General features: G+C 42.0%; 3 protein-coding genes across 3 annotated transcripts; all 3 read left to right on the plus strand.

Annotated features, from left to right (window-relative positions):
* Window positions 1-339: 339 nt before the first annotated feature.
* On the plus strand, window positions 340-3,142 carry LOC128459140 (growth hormone secretagogue receptor type 1-like). Its single transcript, XM_053444243.1, has 5 exons — window positions 340-361; window positions 1,279-1,454; window positions 1,579-2,026; window positions 2,813-2,902; window positions 3,111-3,142. Exons 1-5 carry the CDS (start codon window positions 340-342, stop codon window positions 3,140-3,142), a joined length of 768 nt encoding a protein of 255 aa, XP_053300218.1.
* A 2,777-nt stretch (window positions 3,143-5,919) lies between these two features.
* LOC128459141 (growth hormone secretagogue receptor type 1-like) lies at window positions 5,920-12,598 on the plus strand. The gene is made up of 5 exons (XM_053444244.1): window positions 5,920-5,929; window positions 6,024-6,199; window positions 7,936-8,395; window positions 9,049-9,253; window positions 12,562-12,598. The coding sequence occupies exons 1-5, from the start codon at window positions 5,920-5,922 to the stop codon at window positions 12,596-12,598; spliced, it is 888 nt and encodes a 295-aa protein (XP_053300219.1).
* A 2,931-nt stretch (window positions 12,599-15,529) lies between these two features.
* Window positions 15,530-18,331, plus strand: LOC128459142 (growth hormone secretagogue receptor type 1-like). The gene is made up of 5 exons (XM_053444245.1): window positions 15,530-15,551; window positions 16,468-16,643; window positions 16,768-17,248; window positions 18,002-18,091; window positions 18,300-18,331. Exons 1-5 carry the CDS (start codon window positions 15,530-15,532, stop codon window positions 18,329-18,331), a joined length of 801 nt encoding a protein of 266 aa, XP_053300220.1.
* Window positions 18,332-21,619: the final 3,288 nt, after the last annotated feature.

Below are 21,619 nucleotides of genomic sequence, written 5' to 3' on the forward strand. Positions count from 1 at the left end.
TTGGGCTGGATAACGATATAAGTGGGAATTGTCTTTCTCATATTTCAGCCAAGTTCGTTCAAAACGAGTTGTACAACATCATCGTCTGATCAGACTGCACTCAACCATTCCTCTCAGTGTTGGCTGTGATCGAGCTTCATAGGAAAGCAATCAGTGTGCGTCAGTTCTGTGGAACCTGGGACACACACACCTCTCCCCTGCAGGTTCCTCCGTCCTGCCCCCACCTGAGCTGCCAGAGATCTAATTGAGGAGGGAAACGTGAGCTGTGGAGTTAAAAACTGTAGCACGCCAGGCTTCCTGAGAAACTGCTCCAACCAAGACCGCCAGGAGGAGGAGACAATGGCTGCATCGATCTTGTTAGGTGGGTACAAAACAATGGTGATGATACTGTAGACGATTTAAAAATGATACAGCTACTGTTAAATATTATAATTATTATTATTAGTTATAAAAATAGAAAGAACAACTTCAACCTTTGTCTGAAAGACAGAAAATTCAAATTCATGAAATTATTACAAAGAAAAACTGAGAGTTGAGAGGATTCTACAGTAAATACAAACAAACTGCTTAGCTGAGCAGAAAGACAGATTTATCCTCTTAGCCCGATTGTGTCATAATCACTAAACAGATCCTCCTCCCAGCACCTTTAAATATCAACAATTAAAACGTTATATATTGTTATATAAACACATGCACAAAAGCATTTGAATAGATTTAATATCACACCACATATTAAACTGCAGAGTTGCTCCCGTCTGTTTCCAGTGAACATGATGAATTACTTCTGCAATATTTAAACTGAAACTGTAAAAATAATCTGGAAACTAAATAAAATGCTGGAGGAAAAGTGAGTTATAAAATGAATAGCAAATATATGTGTGTGTGTTTTCCAGACCTAAATATGCAGTACATTTTATTAAAAATAATCTGCAGAGCTTGGCCATAAATCTTCAGCAGAAGGACGCAACTGAATTTTCTAATGAAGTTAAAGTTATAAATAACAGTAAAATATTCCTCCCCTCCCCTCTATTGATATGATCACTGGGGCTGAAAATGTTGCTGAGCTATGGAGAAAACATTTAGAGGATTTTTCTACCTGACTCCATGTTGTTTCTTATATTTTTATACTAGTCTTTCATAGCAGTTTAGGAATGAACTAAAAAAATATCTTGAGAACAAATTATTTCTGTGAAAGGTTTTTTCCATTTTCCATTGTGGACTGAACATGTGTAAATTTGTGATTCTAAGAAAATCAATCATCAATATTTCATTTTCTAGTGTGTGTGACTGTGATTCTGGTTCCACTGATGCTCTTCGGGCTTATTGGAAACACACTGACTCTTCTGGTGGTTTGGCTCCGCCCAAACATGAGAAGCTCCTCCCACCTCTACCTGAGCAGCATGGCTGTTAGTGACCTGCTGTTCCTCCTGCTGCTGCCTCTGGATCTAATTGAGGTGCCCTCACATATATCCCAAAATACTTATTTACTTATACACCCTTTTTTTTCAATTCACTGTGATTTGAACAGTTACTCATGGTTTGGCTGAACGTGCACTAAACGGATTGTGTCTCTTCCAGGTATGGATAGGCTGGAAGTTAGGAGTCATCGTGTGTAAGCTGAGCATGTTCCTATCACAGTGCTGCATCTTCTGCACCATGATCCATATCACCTTTCTCTCCATGGAGAGGTACCTGGTTGTCTGCTGGCCAATCACCTCAAAGACGCTGGTGACAAGTCGCAGAACCAGGGCTCTGATTGGCTGCCTCTGGCTGGGAGCGGCTGTCAGTGCAGCCCCATTTTTGGTCATGATGGAAGTGGATGATATGAAAAGAGAGGTGTGCAGAGTATCACCATCCTCATTCTCCTCTGGTCTCGTGTTGGCCATGATAATTCTCTATTACCTGTATGTCCTGGTACCCCTGTGCATCCTGGGACTGGTCTACATCCTGATTGGACGGACTCTGAGGCTCCGTACAAAAATCAGCCGTAAAGACAAGAGTCAACAACATGCAGTCAAGATGCTGGGTGAGAAACACAATCCAACACACACACCCTCAGGTTCTGAATTTAGCTTTAATTAAAATACAACTGACAAAGGCTGACAAACAGATTTAATACTTTGTCTTCCTCTCGGCTTGCACATCTGGAGCCAGAGTCGGAGCTGTATCATCCAATAGATAATCAAAAATAAAATTGCCTGAAAAAGATCTCATTAGTTTTATAAGAACCACATGAAATGACAGAAGCCATCGTTGAGATTATATTTGACGAGTTTACGACCTGCAGCCAGCCACCAGGGGGCAATCGAGATGATTTGGCCTCACCTTTGGGGAACAGTCATGTTGTCCATCTTTATTTCCAGCTGTGGGTCAATTAAGGGGCTGCATCACAGCAACAGGAGTAGAAAGGCTCCTCCAGATGCTTCCTTCATACCAGAGAAAGCTCTGAGGAGTGAATCCTTCCAGGTCCAACATGTCCCAGGACTCATTGCACTTTGGGGAAGAACCGTATCACCTCAACTGACGACTAACATGTTAAAAACCAAGGGGCATTAAGCTTTCTGTCGTGTCCAACTTAAGGACAGAGCAAGCTTCTCCTCTGTGGACCAGATGGTCTCATTTAGTTTCAGCCTTCACAGTCTACCTGACCGAGGAAGGAGGTGGGTTGAGTAGATCGTGTCCTCTGAAGGTTGCAGCCCCTGAACTGAGACACAGCTCTCTTGTTTAACAGTGTGAGAAATGTCTTCTATCACCTGCAGATGTTGATGATTCTCATGTCCTCTTCCTGTGTCCTTCTCCTCATGTCCATCAGGAGTGATCTTCTTGGCCTTCGTCCTGTGCTGGCTGCCCTTCATCGTCCGTCTGACCATGACCTATGATTCTTTGACAGCCGGTTCTAACAGTACACACATTAACACACCCACTGACAGTACACACAACAACACACACACCGACAGTACACACAACAACACACACACTGACAGTACACACAACAACACACACAATGACATTACACACAATAACACACACACTGACCGTACACACAATAACAAATTGTCTGATGCATACCGTTATTTCTCCCTTGTCGCCTGGATCCTCTCCCGTCTCAGTGCTGCCATCAACCCTCTGGTGTACAACCTGATGTCCGCCAGGTACAGACACGCTGTGTGTAGCCTCGTGCACACACACTGTCTCACACCGTCTCACCGGCTGAGCACTGCTGGTTCTGCAACGACCACATTAACAAACTGAATTCAGCTGCTTCAGACCTGAACTGAACTAAGATATCATGAGCTTTGAAAGTAGGAGCAGCTAACACCCTGCTAAAACACAGCTAACCCTGCTAACACAGCTAACACCCTGCTAAAACACAGCTAACCCTGCTAACACAGCTAACACCCTGCTAAAACACAGCTAACCCTGCTAACATAGCTAACACCCAGCTAACACTCTGCTAACACACAGCTAACCCAGCTAGCAGCAGGTATTTACAGATTTTCTCTGACAGTAACATTCAGATGTTTCTGCAATCTTTTCGGGTAAGACAAACTCCGCCCCCACCTAGCCTCCGATTGGTTAGTTTGAGGCAAGTCCAGCGATGATTGGTCAGAGTTTGGGGAATGAAAATAAAATAAGCCAATCAGAAGTTGGGTAGGGGCGGGGTTTGTCTTACCTGGGATGTGAAAAAATAAAATACTTCCGCAAAGATCAAACAAAACAATCGATCTTCTTTAATAGAAAATAAATAAAAACCTTTTAATCTTTTACCCAATTAAACATGTTGATAATATTTTAGGATAAAAATAATACATTAACATCATCATTTCTCTCCTCTGTGTTTTTGAATGTTAAACTTTGTTTATAACTCCTTGTGATGTATTTACAGAGATATGTTAGTTTATGTGTTAACTTTATATTGTTTTTAAATAAAGACTATTTAAAGAAAACTGTCTGTTGTCCATGTGGTGTAAGAATAATATAATATATCTGTATATTAGAGACAAAGTTTTCCTATTTTTAAAATTTTTTATATTTTAACTTGCACACTTACACCACATTGAATTCATTGTATGTGTAAACCTGCTTTGGAACAAAACTTTAATGTAAATAACATGTTAACTCCTGTTTTCAACTACTGACACGGAAAGAGGAAGATAGAAGGGTGAGAGGGTTCAGGACAAACGTCATCTCAGCCCTCTTTTCTTTGTGTCATCATTTGTCTGCTGGTTCAGACGTTTGTCTTCGTTCTTCACCTTCACTCTCTCCAGCTGCTCCACTTTTCTCCTCCACTTCCTCGCAACACTCTCCAGCTCGTTCTCCTTCTCACTCAGCTCGTCAAGCCAGGTATGATTCTGTGGAAGCTCGTCTCTTCTTTGTTTCTGTCTGAATCCACTCGTCCTTGTGTCTCACGTCCTCCTCCAGCTTCATCTGTTCACTTTTCAGTGGGTGAACTTGCTCCTTCAGAGACGTGTGTCCTCTGTGGACGGCCTCCACCTTCCTGCAGCTCAGTCCCTCAGTTGGAGTCGTCTCCTGCTGCAGCTTCACCTCCAGCGTCTCTGCCCGACTCGTCTTCAGCTCCTTGTCTTTTGCAGTGAGCAGTCGATGGAGGAGTTGGGACGAGATCTCCTTTTCTTTTCTGCGTCAGTGATTTAAAATGTAAGAATAGTGAAGAAGGTCTGATTAAAGCTTTGATTGGTTGAATTTTACTGTGTTGATATTGAATATGTGTGTAGAACAGCTCTTAGTGTGAATATGTGCAGTACATATGTTTATTCAGAGTTCACAGTGTGATACATGCATGTTCATATTGTTCTAAATATGTTCCTGTGTATGTTTTGTGTTGCTCTGATCAGACTGCACTCAACCATTCCTCTGAGTGTTGGCTGTGATCGAGCTTCATAGGAAAGCCATCAGTGATCATCAGTTCTGTGGAACCTGGTTCACACACACCTCTCCCCTGCAGGTTCCTCCGTCCTGCCCCCACCTGAGCCGTCATGGATCTAATGGAGGAGGGAAACGTGAGCTGTGGAGTTAAAAACTGTAGCACGCCAGGCTTCTGGAGAAACTGCTCCAACCAAGACTGCCAGGAGGAGGAGACAATATTTGGATTTATTGAGTTAGGTGAGTACAAAAGAATGGTGATGATACTGTAGATTTTAAAATGATACAGCTAGCTACTGTTATTATTATTATTATTATTAGTTATAAAACATTTTCCTCTTATAACTAATTAAAAAATGTATGAAATCCTTACCATGAAACTGGAGTTGAGATGATTCTACAGTAAATACAAAGCAGCTGCTTAGCTTAGTATAAAGACAGGTTTATCCTCTTAGCCTGATTCTGTCAATATTCAACAAACAGATCCTCCTCCCAGCACCTTTAAATATCACCAATTAAAACGTCATATATTGTTATATAAACACATGCACACAAGTATTTGAATAGATTAAAATCACACCACATATTAAACTGCCCAGCTGCTCCCGTCTGTTTCCAGTGAAAATGATGAATTCTGGAAAATTAATAAAAGTGTTGAAGGAAAAGAGAGAGTTACAAAAAAGTGAGAGTTACAAAAAGAATAGTAAATATATATATATATATATATATTGTATGTGTTTTGCAGATTTAGATTTGCAGTACATCTTATTAAAATGAGATCGCAGAAATCGGCCAGGAAGCTTCAGCAGAATGATGCAAATACATTTTTTAAGGAAGTCAAAGTTATAAATAACAGTAAAATATTCCTTCCCTCTTATATTGATACAATCACTGGGGCTGAAAATGTTGCTGAGCTATGGAGAAAACATTAAGAGGATATTTCTACCGGACTCCATGTGGTTTCCTATATTTTTATACTAGTCTTTCATAGTAGTTTAGGAAAAAAACATCTTGTGCCAGTCATCATGAGAACTAATTATGACTAACTGTGAACGTTTTTTTTTCCCATTTTCCATTGTGGACTGAACATTTGTAAATTTGTGATTCTCATGAAAATCAATCATCAATATTTCGTTTTCTAGTGTGTGTGACTGTGATTTTCATTTCACTGATAATCTTCGGCCTTCTTGGAAACACACTGACTCTTCTGGTGGTTTGGCTCCGCCCAAACATGAGAAGCTCCTCCTACCTCTACCTGAGCAGCATGGCTGTTAGTGACCTGCTGAATCTCCTGCTGCTGCCTCAGGATATATATAAGGTGCCCTCACATACACTACCGTTCAAAAGTTTGGTGTCACCCAGACAATTTCGTGTTTTCCAGGAAAACTCACACTTTTATTTATCAAATGAGTTGGAAAATGAATAGAAAATATAGTCAAGACATTGACAAGTTTAGAAATAATGATTTTTATTTGAAATATTAATTTTGTTCTTCAAACTTTGCATTCGTCAAAGAATGCTCCATTTGCAGCAGTTACAGTATTGCAGACCTTTGGCATTCTAGCTATTAATTTGTTGAGGTAACCTGTAGAAATTTCACCCCACTTTTCCTGAAGCCCCTCCCACAAGCTGGATTGGCTTGATGGGCACTTCATGTGTATCATAAGGTTAAGCTGCTCCCACAACAGCTCAATGGGGTTGAGATCTGGTGACTGCTCTGGCCACTCCATTACACACAGCTCACCAGCTGCCAGCTTCTTCCCTCAATAGTTCTTGCATCATGTGGAGGTGTGCTTTGGGTCATTGTCCTGTTGGAGGAGGACATTGGCTCCAATCAAGCGCTGTCCACAGGGTATGGCATGGCGTTGCAAAATGGAGTGATAGCCTTCCTTATTTAAAATCCCTTTTACCTTGTACAAATTTCCCACTTTACCAGCACCAGTCAGCCCCAGACCATCACATGACCTCCACCATGCTGGACAGGTGGCGTCAGGACTCTTCCAGCATCTTATCACCTGTTCTGCATCTCACAAATGTTCTTCTGTTTGATCCAAACACCTCAAACTTTGATTCGTCTGTCCATAACACTTTGTTCCAATCTTCCTCTGTCCAATGTCTGTGTTCTTTTGCCCATATCAATCTTTTATTTTTAATGGCCAGTCTCAGATATGGCTTTTTCTGTGCCGCTCTGCCTAGAAGGCCAGCATCCCGGAGTCACCTCTTCACTGTAGACGTTGACACTGGCGTTTTGTGGGTGCCATTTAAAGAAGGTGCCAGTTGAGGACCTGTGAGGCGTCTATTTCTCACACCAGAGACTCATATATACTTGTCCTCTGGCTGAGTTGTGCACCAAGGCCTCCCACTTCTCTTTCTAATCTGGTTACAGCCGGTTTTTGCTGTTCTCTGAAGGGAGAAGTACACACAATTATAGGAAATGTTCAGTTTCTTCGAATTTTTTTTGCATGGAATAGCCTTCATTTCTAAAAACAAGAATAGACTGGCGAGTTTCACATGAAAGTTCTCTTTTTCTGGCCATTTTGAGAGTATAATCGATGCTCCAGATACTCAACTAGCTCAAAGGAAGGCCAGTTTCATAGCTTCTCTCAGCAGCTAAACAGTTTTCGACTGGTTAGCTGCGGCTAATATAATTGCACAAGGGTTTTCAAGGGTTTTCTAATCATCCATTAGTCTTCTAAGGCGATTAGCCAACACAATGTACCATTAGAACACTGGAGTGATAGTTGCTGGAAATAGGCCTCTATACACCTATGTAGATATTTCTTTAAAAACCAGACGTTTCCACCTAGAATAGTAATTTACTACATTAACAATGTATAGAGTGTATTTCTGATTAATTTAATGTTATCTTTATTGAAAAAATCAGTGCTTTTCTTTGAAAAATAAGGAAATTTCTAATTGACCCAAAACATTTGAACGGTAGTGTATATCTTATAATACTTATATACGTATACACCTTTTTGTTGCAATTCACTGTTATTTGACCAGATACTCATGGTTTGGCTGAACTTAAAATAAACGGATTGTCTCTTCCAGCTTTGGACAGACTTGGAGGTGGGAGTCTTCGCTTGTAAGCTGTTTGTTTTCCTCTCCGAGTGCTGCACCTACTGCACCATGCTCCACATCACCTTTCTCTCCCTGGAGAGGTACCTGGCTGTCTGCTGGCCAATCACCTCAAAGACGCTGGTGACACGTCGCAGAACCAGGGCTCTGATTGGCTGCCTCTGGCTGGGAGCGGCTGTCAGTGCAGCACCATTTTTGGTCATGATGGAAGTGGATCATAAGGGAAAAGAGGATGAAATCGAAGTGTGCAGATTATCAAAATCCTCAGTCTCCTCTGGCCTCATGTTGGCCATATTAATTCTCTACAATCTGTACTTCCTGGTACCCCTGTGCATCCTAGGACTGGTCTACATCCTGATTGAACGGACTCTGAGGCTTCGTCCTCAAAGAAGCCGTAAAGACAAGAGTCACAGACACGCAGTCAAGATGCTGGGTGAGAAACACAATCCAACACACACACCCTCAGGTTCTGAATATATTTGATGTGTATTTTGACTTTTTTGTTTGGTCCATGTCCCGCCTGTTACCATCAAGGAGACAGGCAAGGCATAGGACCTGCAACCAGCCACCAGGGGGCAATCAAGACGATTTGGCCTCACTTTTGGGGAGCAGTCATGTCCTCCATCTTTATTTCCAGCTGTGGGTCAATTTAGGGGCTGCATCACAGCGACATGAGTAGAAAGGCTCCTCCAGATGCTTCCTTCATACCAGAGAAAGCTCTGATGAGTGAATCCTTCCAGGTCCAACATGTCCCAGGACTCATTGCACTTTGGGGACGAACCGTATCAACTCAACTAACGGCTCACATGTTAAAAACAAAGGGGCATTAAGCTTTCTGTCGTGTCCAACTCAAGGACAGGACAAGCTTCTCCTCTGTGGACCAGACGGTCTCATTTAGTTTCAGCCTTCACAGTCTACGTGACCGAGGAAGGAGGTGGGTTGAGTAGATTGTGTCCTCTGAAGGTTGCAGCCCCTGAACTGAGACACAGCTCTCTTGTTTAACAGTGTGAGAAATGTCTTCTATCACCTGCAGATGTTGATGATTCTAATGTCCACTTCCTGTGTCCTTCTCCTCATGTCCATCAGGAGTGATCGTCTTGGCCTTCGTCCTGTGCTGGCTGCCCTACATCGTCAGCATGACCATGACCTATGTTTCTTTGACAGCCGATTCTAACAGTACACACAATAATACACTGACAGAAACATACTTGTATTATATCCTGGTTGCCTGGATCTTCTCCCGTCTCAGTGCTGCCATCAACCCTCTGGTGTACCACCTGATGTCCGCCAGGTACAGACACGCTGTGCGTAGCCTTGTGAACACACACTGTCTCACACCGTCTCACCGGCTGAGCACAACACTCTCATCGAGACACTCCACAACCACTTTGTAAACATATAGGCACACGTAACAACAGCAGCAACACAAGGTAGCTGTGATGATCACTGGTGGTTCTGCAACGACCATATTAACAAACTGAATTCAGCTGCTTGAACTAAGATATCATGAGATTTGACTATAGGAGCAGTTAACAACCTGCTAACACTCTGCTAACACACAGCTAACCCTGCTAGCACACAGCTAACCCTGCTAACACAGCTAACACTCTGCTAACACACTGCTAACGCACAGCTTACTGTTCTAACTGAGCTAGCAGTAGATATTTACAGAGCTGCCAACTTTTCAAAAAACCTTGGAGTGAGATTTTGTCGGGGGTGACCAACTTTTGCCGCGCACACAGCCACACACGTTGATGGCTCAAATATCAGGGAATTGTTGGAATTTGGCGTTGTATCCATGTTGTTCGCTGCATTCTGGTGGCCTTTGGGGCCCGAAGTCGTTGATAGGAGCGGCCGACTGGAGATGGACAACATTGGTTACATTCTGTGACGCAAAGACATAGCTGAAGGTCCCCCCCCAGGAAATGTTGGTTTAAGTAGATGTTGTTTCCTGCATTCTAGTGGATTTTTGGGTGGTATGCTAAAGATGTGCAATACCTGAACTTCTTCTGATTCATGTTCCTCTGATCATGACTTGTAGGGCCTTCTAGCCTTGAGCTGAACATTCAACCAGAAAACTATTGTTGTGCCTCAATGACCACAATATAGCCTAATTAATAGACCTTTGTTTAAGATTTGACCAAGGTAGGTTGATTGACATTTTGATTACAATGGTTTTCAACTAATTCTGAACTGAAACCTAACCTACATTTTAAATAATTGTATTCTTAAGAGCAGTTAATGATTTATGTTCGCCTCCCACCACACTTTCCATCAGACAAAAAAGTGCAACAAATAAAGTGCTTAAACAGTAGCCTTTTTAAGCAACACAATGGACCCTCTTCCCCAAAATAAAATTTGTCTTGAGCCGCAAAACATATTTGATAACAAAGCTAATAAAGTTTTATATAAAGTTATACTATACTAAACTATGGTTTGTTGCATTTATGAAATTATCGAACAACAATAAAGAAAACTGTTGACATTTGATTGATATTTTTACCTGTTACAACAAAGAAAAAACCAAACGCTTATGAAGAGAAGAAAATACACAGGCAAGTGTCGGCCTACTTTGAAATAAATTAAACACAGACCTTTGTAGGGTTATTTGAGTCCTCCCCGTATTTGTGGAAAATGTATGAAATAAGAAGTACCCTATTTTTAAATAAATAAAAACATATAGCTGCAGCCTAATAGCTTAAAAATATATATTTTAGTTGGCGAAATATTTAAACGAAAAGTGAGAGCAGGTCAGGCTGGAGGCGGACACAGAAACTGCAGCTCGGTAGAAACCAACTGCAGCTTCTGCTCTGATCAAGACGCTGAGCTCTGATCAGCTGAGACCAGAGAAACTCTGTGTTTTCACTGTTTCCACTGAGCAGCCGGTGAGTCAGTGACCAGCTCCTTCACGTGAACGAGCTCTGGTCTTGTGTCTCTGAGCGAGTGCGCGGGGCGGGGGGCGGAGCCTCGGGACCGGTGCGCTATCTGGGGCGCACACACACACACACACACACACCCGCCCGTTCCTGGTGCTTCATGACGGCCTGATACGATGATGTTTTAAAAAATGATCGTGACTTAGTCAACACCAACATTTTCGTCTCGTCTCGTCAACAAGTTAAAATAGATTTAGTCATGCGCTTCACTTCAAAGATCCAGGTTTTTTTTGGCGTGAGAAATTGGATGTGTGGCGTGAGTGCGTGTGAAAACATGCAAAAGCGTGTGTCACACGGCGGAAGCGTGAGAGTTGGCAGCTCTGTATTTACAGATTTTCTGTCACAGTAACATTCAGACATTTACGCAATCTACCCGGGTGGGCGGGGCCTTATCTAGCCTCTGATTGGTTAGTTTAAGGCAAGTCCAGTGATGATTGGTTGTAGTTTGGGGAACGATTTATTTTTCTTTCTCTTTTTTTTGTGTCTCTTTTCACTCTTATCTTTTGGTTTATAGTCTTTTATTCCAAGTTCCATAGATGAATTAAGATGAATACTCGGATGAAACGAGGATGTGGTCCAGATACGGAACTCTTAACGAGTACGAAAACTAATCCGAGTAAAATGTGTCCCTATCCGATCTCGTGATGAATGAAAGTTCAATGCTGCTGCGCACACAACACGATCTTGTTGTTGTCACAGCCGCTCTGTCCACAGGGATACGAATGTGTAACATCTTTATCTATGATCATGTGTTCTCAGCGTCCACTGGCCGGGTCAGCGTGCACCAAGCTCGACTGGACGCTCACGGAACAACTATCCTCTCTCTCTAACTCACACACACCACATAATTAACATTGTGTTTTACTTTGTGTAGATATTAAAAATACAGCATCCCCCTCCCCCGCCAAAAACAAATACTACGACAGGTAGTAAAAAAGCCCTGTGATCTGTCAGACACACAACATCACACCATTTAAATGTAACTTTTTTAAAAGTTGAGTATGAAACTCATTGAGTTCAGTATGTTTGTGAAAACCTGCATTTGACTTAATACTTCTTAGTACTACATGTGTTGTGTTTAAGTTGATTCACTGAAGTTTATAGAAAACGTGTTCTGAAAAGTTATCTTACTCTTATGATCAAAAACATTCATCTGAAGCTCAACTCTGAGGCTCTTCTGTAAAGAGATTTCTAATAAACAATAAAATAACAAACTTCTGTTTTAAGCCCCGCCCACTTCAGGGTACGGATATGGACCAATTTTTTCTATGTGGATAGTTGTTGTTTTTCAGAATATTCACATAGTGGGGAGAGGTGACAGTCTTTTCTACACGCCTGTGACGATGGGTTGGACAGTGACAATGTTGGACAGCGGTTCAATGGCATGCAGTATTACTGAAACAGCCGAGATGAAGCTGAGGGAACACAGGGAAGTGATAACTGACCACAATCAGATTGTTGTGAATGTAATCCTTGTCTGATGTATGGGGCTTCGTGTTAAGCCCAAGTGTGCCTTCGATGTGGAGATGGAAGTGTATGGCTGCAAAATGTTGGTTCCCACACTTGTTGCCGGGGACAGTATATGATGATCTGATACTAGGGACCAATGTCATAAAACATATTCTGTGCCAGTCTTAACACTGTGAGTCCTATTGGAGTGCAGTGTCCAGCCCCTGCTCAACAAGAGAACCAGAGACTGATCATATCCTGTCTATGCTCTCTGGTCTGAATCCCTGGAAAGGTGAAAATATTACTGACAAGGTCGGTGCAGTCAAGTGTAACTCAGCTCACTGCCTGGGCGTGAATATCTTCTCTTGGGAAAACTACCAAAGAACACTGCTGCTTCCCTAGACAGCACCGTCATAGCCAGTGGCAGCTGGTGAAAATTATTCTAGGTGGTGCTGTAGGTGCCAGAAGCTTTCGGTAACTATCCCAATAAAAGAACCCAAACCAAAAGATACCATTGTTTTAGGGATAAACAATAATTATTTAATTGCCCTTTAAAAACAACAGTTTGACAGATAATGACAATGATATGAGATGTATATTAGTGAATACTCTTAATACAAAATTCAAGTTCTTGAGAGACATTTACAAGTGGTTGATGATTAAAAATAACTATATACAAAGAAAAACTGTCTCATAGGAACATAAAATGTACCAATTGGATTACATATATTAGTGAATACTCTTAGTACAAATTACAATATCATTGTATATTATTGTAATATTTACAGGTGGATGATTAAAGTTAACTATATACAGTTAGCATTAGCTGTAAGGTGGAATCAGGGTCAGCTATGGCATGATAGAAGCAAGAGCGGCAGACAACGTTACTCACCCCGCTGGTGCGCGCTACCGCACTCGTCTTCCCCGGTGGAGCGACTCCACGCTGTAAGCCAGTCCGGCAATGTGACAAGGTGTCTCAGTCAAGTGTGCCGACCAAGGTCCCGGAACGAAACAACAGCGCCAGGGAGACGCGAGTAAGAGTGGGCTGCTGCCTTAAATAGGGGCTGACAGCGCCCCCAGTGGCAGGGAGGGCACCCGCATCTGGCCACACTAGGATACTTAAAGCTTGGGGCGATATTTTTAGCGCCCCAAGCTTATCAAATTTGATGACGCTCATTGGCTAATTTACCCGTTGCTATGTGTTTTTTTGCCTCAGCAACAGCCTACCATTGGCTGAGCTGCTGCAGTGCTGGGGTGACTTTCCCAGCGCCCCAGGAGGGAGGAGAAATGACCATGGACACAAATTATCCCCTAACTAATGGTTTATATTATATGTATGACTGGTTCTTGATGATTCAAAACATATTTATTTGTAGAATAAGCAGTACTTAAATTATTATTTTGAAAAAAATAAAAAAATAAAAATAATTTTTAAAAATCACTTTCAATCAGGTGGGGCGGCGCCCTAGCGCCCCCTATTGGCCAGCCGCCACTGGTCATAACAGAACTAACATCATCCCGCTTAACTCCTCCTGATTGTTTGGCATCCTTGGGAGGCAACTGCCTCTTCAGGACTATGGACTTGACTTCAACTTGAAGATGACCCTCTGTAATTTGCCAAACTGTAGAGTTTTGTTGGATATTGTCGAGCCCGGTCCCGTCAGGACGGGGCAGCGTCGTGTTTGTCGATTCGAGGTTCAAGTGGGAAAGGCAACGATTAGACAAGTTTTATGTTCAAAAGTTTCAGAGTAACAGGTTTATTTTATAAGAACAATACTTACAGAGTCTCTGGGGTTCTGCCCAACACGTCACCAGGTTCTCTGGATCATGTCGAGAAGAAGCCCTGTTTCTTCCTAAGTCCACAGTATATATAATGAGACACAGGGTGGGCACAGAGGAGGTCCTCTTTTGAGGAGACTCAGTTATTGGTCTAATGTATGCTGCTTCCTCAATGTTGTGCATCTTGGTGCAAGCATATCACCTTCTCCGAATTTGTATTTCACTATCAGATTGACACTCAGATTGACACCTGCTCATGTGCCTGGTTACCAGTCAGTTGCTTATGGCTGGTTTCCTGTTTGTCTCTTTCTGTGGTTGCGCCCTGGGCCCGACCCGGCGTCTGAGTCAAAAAGATAGACATTATTCTAAAAAATAAACAGTTGTAGCGTAAGCTTATTCTAAGTATAGTCTGGGTATCACGTTCCTGTTTTCATCTCTCTGGCTCACAGTTTGTCCGAGGAACCAACGGGAGAAAACATGTTGTTTTCAGTTAAACCGTTCACAGTTTATACTTTGTGTTATGCACTATATATTATATAGGGTATACAGCTGATATTTATTCACAGGATATAGGTAAAATATAGTCACAAGATACAGAGAAGCATAGATATCTCAACAATATGAACTGTGTAGTTGGTGCTTCGATTCGATACAATTCAGTGAGGAGCAAAGAGTGAAATAATAAGCACAGCAAAAAAATGTGTCTTCTACAGTTAATAAAGAGCTGGAAACCAGACACTGAGTCTTTCGTCCCGTGCCGAATCAACATCAGTTACACATAGGTGTATAGTTTTTACAAGTGTGTTTCATTTTGCAAAGGATCTGAGTTGTTCTGCTAATAGGATGTGTGGTTGTGCTAATTGTGTATAGTGTTTTGAAAAAACAGGCCCTGTATGCAGAGTGCTCTCTCCTCCTAATATTGTGTGTGTGTGTGTGTGTGTGTGTGTGTGTTAGTGTGTTTGTGTGTTTGTGTGTGTGCATGTGTGCGTGCGTGTGTGCGTGTGTGTGTGTGTTTCCTTTCCATGGAAGTCCTTACTGTAAGTGTGTCTACTTAGACAGTTTCTTTGGGCTGGATAACGATATAAGTGGGAATTGTCTTTCTCATATTTCAGCCAAGTTCGTTCAAAACGAGTTGTACAACATCATCGTCTGATCAGAGAGCACTCAACCATTCCTCTCAGTGTTGGCTGTGATCGAGCTTCATAGGAAAGCAATCAGTGTGCGTCAGTTCTGTGGAACCTGGGACACACACACCTCTCCCCTGCAGGTTCCTCCGTCCTGCCCCCACCTGAGCTGCCAGAGATCTAATTGAGGAGGGAAACGTGAGCTGTGGAGTTAAAAACTGTAGCACGCCAGGCTTCCTGAGAAACTGCTCCAACCAAGACCGCCAGGAGGAGGAGACAATGGCTGCATCGATCTTGTTAGGTGGGTACAAAACAATGGTGATGATACTGTAGACGATTTAAAAATGATACAGCTACTGTTAAATATTATAATTATTATTATTAGTTATAAAAATAGAAAGAACAACTTCAACCTTTGTCTGAAAGACAGAAAATTAAAATTTATGAAATTATTACAAAGAAAAACTGAGAGTTGAGAGGATTCTACAGTAAATACAAACAAACTGCTTAGCTGAGCAGAAAGACAGATTTATCCTCTTAGCCCGATTGTGTCATAATCACTAAACAGATCCTCCTCCCAGCACCTTTAAATATCAACAATTAAAACGTTATATATTGTTATATAACACATGCACAAAAGCATTTGAATAGATTTAATATCACACCACATATTAAACTGCAGAGTTGCTCCCGTCTGTTTCCAGTGAACATGATGAATTACTTCTGCAATATTTAAACTGAAACTGTAAAAACAATCTGGAAACTAAATAAAATGCTGGAGGAAAAGTGAGTTATAAAATGAATAGCAAATATATGTGTGTGTGTTTTCCAGACCTAAATATGCAGTACATTTTATTAAAAATAATCTGCAGAGCTTGGCCATAAATCTTCAGCAGAAGGACGCAACTGAATTTTCTAATGAAGTTAAAGTTATAAATAACAGTAAAATATTCCTCCCCTCCCCTCTATTGATATGATCACTGGGGCTGAAAATGTTGCTGAGCCATGGAGAAAACATTTAGAGGATTTTTCTAACTGACTCCATGTTGTTTCTTATATTTTTATACTAGTCTTTCATAGCAGTTTAGGAATGAACTAAAAAAATATCTTGAGAACAAATTATTTCTGTGAAAGGTTTTTTCCATTTTCCATTGTGGACTGAACATGTGTAAATTTGTGATTCTAAGAAAATCAATCATCAATATTTCATTTTCTAGTGTGTGTGACTGTGATTCTGGTTCCACTGATGCTTTTCGGGCTTATTGGAAACACACTGACTCTTCTGGTGGTTTGGCTCCGCCCAAACATGAGAAGCTCCTCCCACCTCTACCTGAGCAGCATGGCTGTTAGTGACCTGCTGTTCCTCCTGCTGCTGCCTCTGGATCTAATTGAGGTGCCCTCACATATATCCCAAAATACTTATTTACTTATACACCCTTTTTTTTCAATTCACTGTGATTTGAACAGTTACTCATGGTTTGGCTGAACGTGCACTAAACGGATTGTGTCTCTTCCAGGTCTGGATAGGCTGGAAGTTAGGAGTCATCGTGTGTAAGCTGAGCATGTTCCTATCACAGTGCTGCATCTTCTGCACCATGATCCATATCACCTTTCTCTCCATGGAGAGGTACCTGGTTGTCTGCTGGCCAATCACCTCAAAGACGCTGGTGACAAGTCGCAGAACCAGGGCTCTGATTGGCTGCCTCTGGCTGGGAGCGGCTGTCAGTGCAGCCCCATTTTTGGTCATGATGGAAGTGGATGATATGAAAAGAGAGGTGTGCAGAGTATCACCATCCTCATTCTCCTCTGGTCTCGTGTTGGCCATGATAATTCTCTATTACCTGTATGTCCTGGTACCCCTGTGCATCCTGGGACTGGTCTACATCCTGATTGGACGGACTCTGAGGCTCCGTACAAAAATCAGCCGTAAAGACAAGAGTCAACAACATGCAGTCAAGATGCTGGGTGAGAAACACAATCCAACACACACACCCTCAGGTTCTGAATTTAGCTTTAATTAAAATACAACTGACAAAGGCTGACAAACAGATTTAATACTTTGTCTTCCTCTCGGCTTGCACATCTGGAGCCAGAGTCGGAGCTGTATCATCCAATAGATAATCAAAAATAAAATTGCCTGAAAAAGATCTCATTAGTTTTATAAGAACCACATGAAATGACAGAAGCCATCGTTGAGATTATATTTGACGAGTTTACGACCTGCAGCCAGCCACCAGGGGGCAATCGAGATGATTTGGCCTCACCTTTGGGGAACAGTCATGTTGTCCATCTTTATTTCCAGCTGTGGGTCAATTAAGGGGCTGCATCACAGCAACAGGAGTAGAAAGGCTCCTCCAGATGCTTCCTTCATACCAGAGAAAGCTCTGAGGAGTGAATCCTTCCAGGTCCAACATGTCCCAGGACTCATTGCACTTTGGGGAAGAACCGTATCACCTCAACTGACGACTAACATGTTAAAAACCAAGGGGCATTAAGCTTTCTGTCGTGTCCAACTTAAGGACAGAGCAAGCTTCTCCTCTGTGGACCAGATGGTCTCATTTAGTTTCAGCCTTCACAGTCTACCTGACCGAGGAAGGAGGTGGGTTGAGTAGATCGTGTCCTCTGAAGGTTGCAGCCCCTGAACTGAGACACAGCTCTCTTGTTTAACAGTGTGAGAAATGTCTTCTATCACCTGCAGATGTTGATGATTCTCATGTCCTCTTCCTGTGTCCTTCTCCTCATGTCCATCAGGAGTGATCTTCTTGGCCTTCGTCCTGTGCTGGCTGCCCTTCATCGTCCGTCTGACCATGACCTATGATTCTTTGACAGCCGGTTCTAACAGTACACACATTAACACACCCACTGACAGTACACACAACAACACACACACCGACAGTACACACAACAACACACACACTGACAGTACACACAACAACACACACAATGACATTACACACAATAACACACACACTGACCGTACACACAATAACAAATTGTCTGATGCATACCGTTATTTCTCCCTTGTCGCCTGGATCCTCTCCCGTCTCAGTGCTGCCATCAACCCTCTGGTGTACAACCTGATGTCCGCCAGGTACAGACACGCTGTGTGTAGCCTCGTGCACACACACTGTCTCACACCGTCTCACCGGCTGAGCACTGCTGGTTCTGCAACGACCACATTAACAAACTGAATTCAGCTGCTTCAGACCTGAACTGAACTAAGATATCATGAGCTTTGAAAGTAGGAGCAGCTAACACCCTGCTAAAACACAGCTAACCCTGCTAACACAGCTAACACCCTGCTAAAACACAGCTAACCCTGCTAACACAGCTAACACCCTGCTAAAACACAGCTAACCCTGCTAACATAGCTAACACCCAGCTAACACTCTGCTAACACACAGCTAACCCAGCTAGCAGCAGGTATTTACAGATTTTCGCTGACAGTAACATTCAGACGTTTCTGCAATCTTTTCGGGTAAGACAAACTCCGCCCCCACCTAGCCTCCGATTGGTTAGTTTGAGGCAAGTCCAGCGATGATTGGTAAGAGTTTGGGGAATGAAAATAAAATAAGCCAATCAGAGGTTGGGTAGGGGCGGGGTTTGTCTTACCTGGGATGTGAAAAAATAAAATACTTCCGCAAAGATCAAACAAAACAATCGATCTTCTTTAATAGAAAATAAATAAAAACCTTTTAATCTTTTACCCAATTAAACATGTTGATAATATTTTAGGATAAAAATAATACATTAACATCATCATTTCTCTCCTCTGTGTTTTTGAATGTTAAACTTTGTTTATAACTCCTTGTGATGTATTTACAGAGATATGTTAGTTTATGTGTTAACTTTATATTGTTTTTAAATAAAGACTATTTAAAGAAAACTGTCTGTTGTCCATGTGGTGTAAGAATAATATAATATATCTGTATATTAGAGACAAAGTTTTCCTATTTTTAAATTTTTTTATATTTTAACTTGCACACTTACACCACATTGAATTCATTGTATGTGTAAACCTGCTTTGGAACAAAACTTTAATGTAAATAAGATGTTAACTCCTGTTTTCAACTACTGACACAGAAAGAGGAAGATAGAAGGGTGAGAGGGTTCAGGACAAACGTCACCTCAGCCCTCTTTTCTTTGTGTCATCATTTGTCTGCTGGTTCAGACGTTTGTCTTCGTTCTTCACCGTCACTCTCTCCAGCTGCTCCACTTTTCTCCTCCACTTCCTTGCAACACTCTCCAGCTCGTTCTCCTTCTCACTCAGCTCGTCAAGCCAGGTATGATTCTGTGGAAGCTCGTCTCTTCTTTGTTTCTGTCTGAATCCACTCGTCCTTGTGTCTCACGTCCTCCTCCAGCTTCATCTGTTCACTTTTCAGAGGGTGAACTTGCTCCTTCAGAGACGTGTGTCCTCTGTGGACGGCCTCCACCTTCCTGCAGCTCAGTCCCTCAGTTGGAGTCGTCTCCTGCTGCAGCTTCACCTCCAGCGTCTCTGCCCGACTCGTCTTCAGCTCCTTGTCTGTTGCAGTGAGCACGGCCAGGCAGTGATTTAAAATTTAAGAATAGTGAGGAAGATCCGATTAAAGCTTTTAATGTGATGATATTGAATATGTGTGTAGAACAGCTCTGAATATGTGCAGTACATGGGTTTATTCAGAGTTCACAGTGTGATACATGCATGTTCATATTGTTCTAAATATGTTCCTGTGTGTTTTTTCTGTTGCTCTGATCAGAGAGCACTCAACCATTCCCCTCAGTGTTGGCTGTGATCGAGCTCCATAGGAAAGCCATCAGTGTGCGTCAGTTCTGTGGAACCTTGGACACACACACCTCTCCCCTGCAGGTTCCTCCGTCCTGCCCCCACCTGAGCCATCATGGATCTAATGGAGGAGGGAAACGTGAGCTGTGGAGTTAAAAACTGTAGCACGCCAGGCTTCTGGAGAAACTGCTCCAACCAAGACTGCCAGGAGGAGGAGACAATGTTTACATTGATTATCTTCATAATAAATGCTTTTACTTCACAAATGTTTTAATGAATGTTGCATAAGTTTGAGTTTTGCCTACGTCTACACTGTCAAGAACTTTATATCCCTCCACTTAGCTAACTATCTATATGGTAATTTTGGTTATAGATATCAGGTTAATTGTTAATCAGATTTCCAAATTTGTAGTTAGTACTTTCTTGAGACTTAATCATTAAACTGGCTATCTCGTCCCTACCTTTGAAGGTTGGTACCCCGAGGTAACTTTAATCAATTAAAGTTATTATTTAATATTAATATTTTTAATATTATTATTCAATATTTTATTTTGACAAACAAATTTATTTAATGCTGAAAGACACAATTTAAAAGTTTCACGTTTAATGCATTATTGCACAGCATGGATGGTAGACCCGTGTGAGGCAGAGTAAAGTTCGCAAAGAAAAGTTCGCTAGATTCCCGACTTAACGACAGGTGTGTTCCACAAACAGCATGAAAGGGTCCATTGTTGAGCTGTATGATTCTAAATTCCACAGCAAATCAACCTTCCCTGTCAGAATAAAGCAGTCGTGGAACAGGAGCTAAATGCCCTAAGAGCGCAAAATGCTTTTCTCCTCCAGGAGGTTCAAACGGCTAATCAGAAAGCCCTGCACTATTTAGAGGACCTACATTCAGCAGAGTCAGATCTCTATTCACAGAAGGAGGGATGTTAAAACTTAGATTACAAGGCCCTGCCTCATAGCAGCTTTTCAGCCAAGGAAATTCTGGTTATTCCGATTCACACTCCTCCAATAGTGTACGGTTAACACCCTCTTCACTCCCAAAATGGGACAGAATCCTGTCCGACAACCCCAAGACTTTAGGAATTAAGTCACCTCCTGAGCCTCCACATACCAAGATGTTTTAGCAACTCACCCTCAACCAGAAAGACCTGTAGCAGGTGATGCACATGCCCGGACCTCACAGAGTCCTCGCTTTGATTTGCTTGAGTTTCTAGCTAAAGATATTGCACAATTTCATCCAGACATCTGTGATCAGCATTGATAATTACTTTAGAGAACTAGATCTCAACCTAAGTGATGTGCCAAATGCAACAGAAAGAGAGATGGTTAGACTTGTGTTAAAAATCAGCTCTACAGCTGTTCACAAGTTTATTCAGTCACTTCTTCCAATGTCACAAATAATTACACAGAGCTCCATCAAGCACTAGTCGAGGAATTCTCTTCTACTGCTGACGAGATAATATCCATTGTTACAGCATCCCAAATTAAACATTCACATCGCGAAAATCTAAGGACTATTTTCAACGTTCGATGCATGTTATTTTTATGGAAAGAACGGACCAGGCCTAGAATAACCTCCCACCTTCAAGTCCATATTCTTA

This window comes from Pleuronectes platessa, chromosome 16, assembly GCF_947347685.1.
Source record: "Pleuronectes platessa chromosome 16, fPlePla1.1, whole genome shotgun sequence".
NCBI lineage: Eukaryota > Metazoa > Chordata > Actinopteri > Pleuronectiformes > Pleuronectidae > Pleuronectes > Pleuronectes platessa.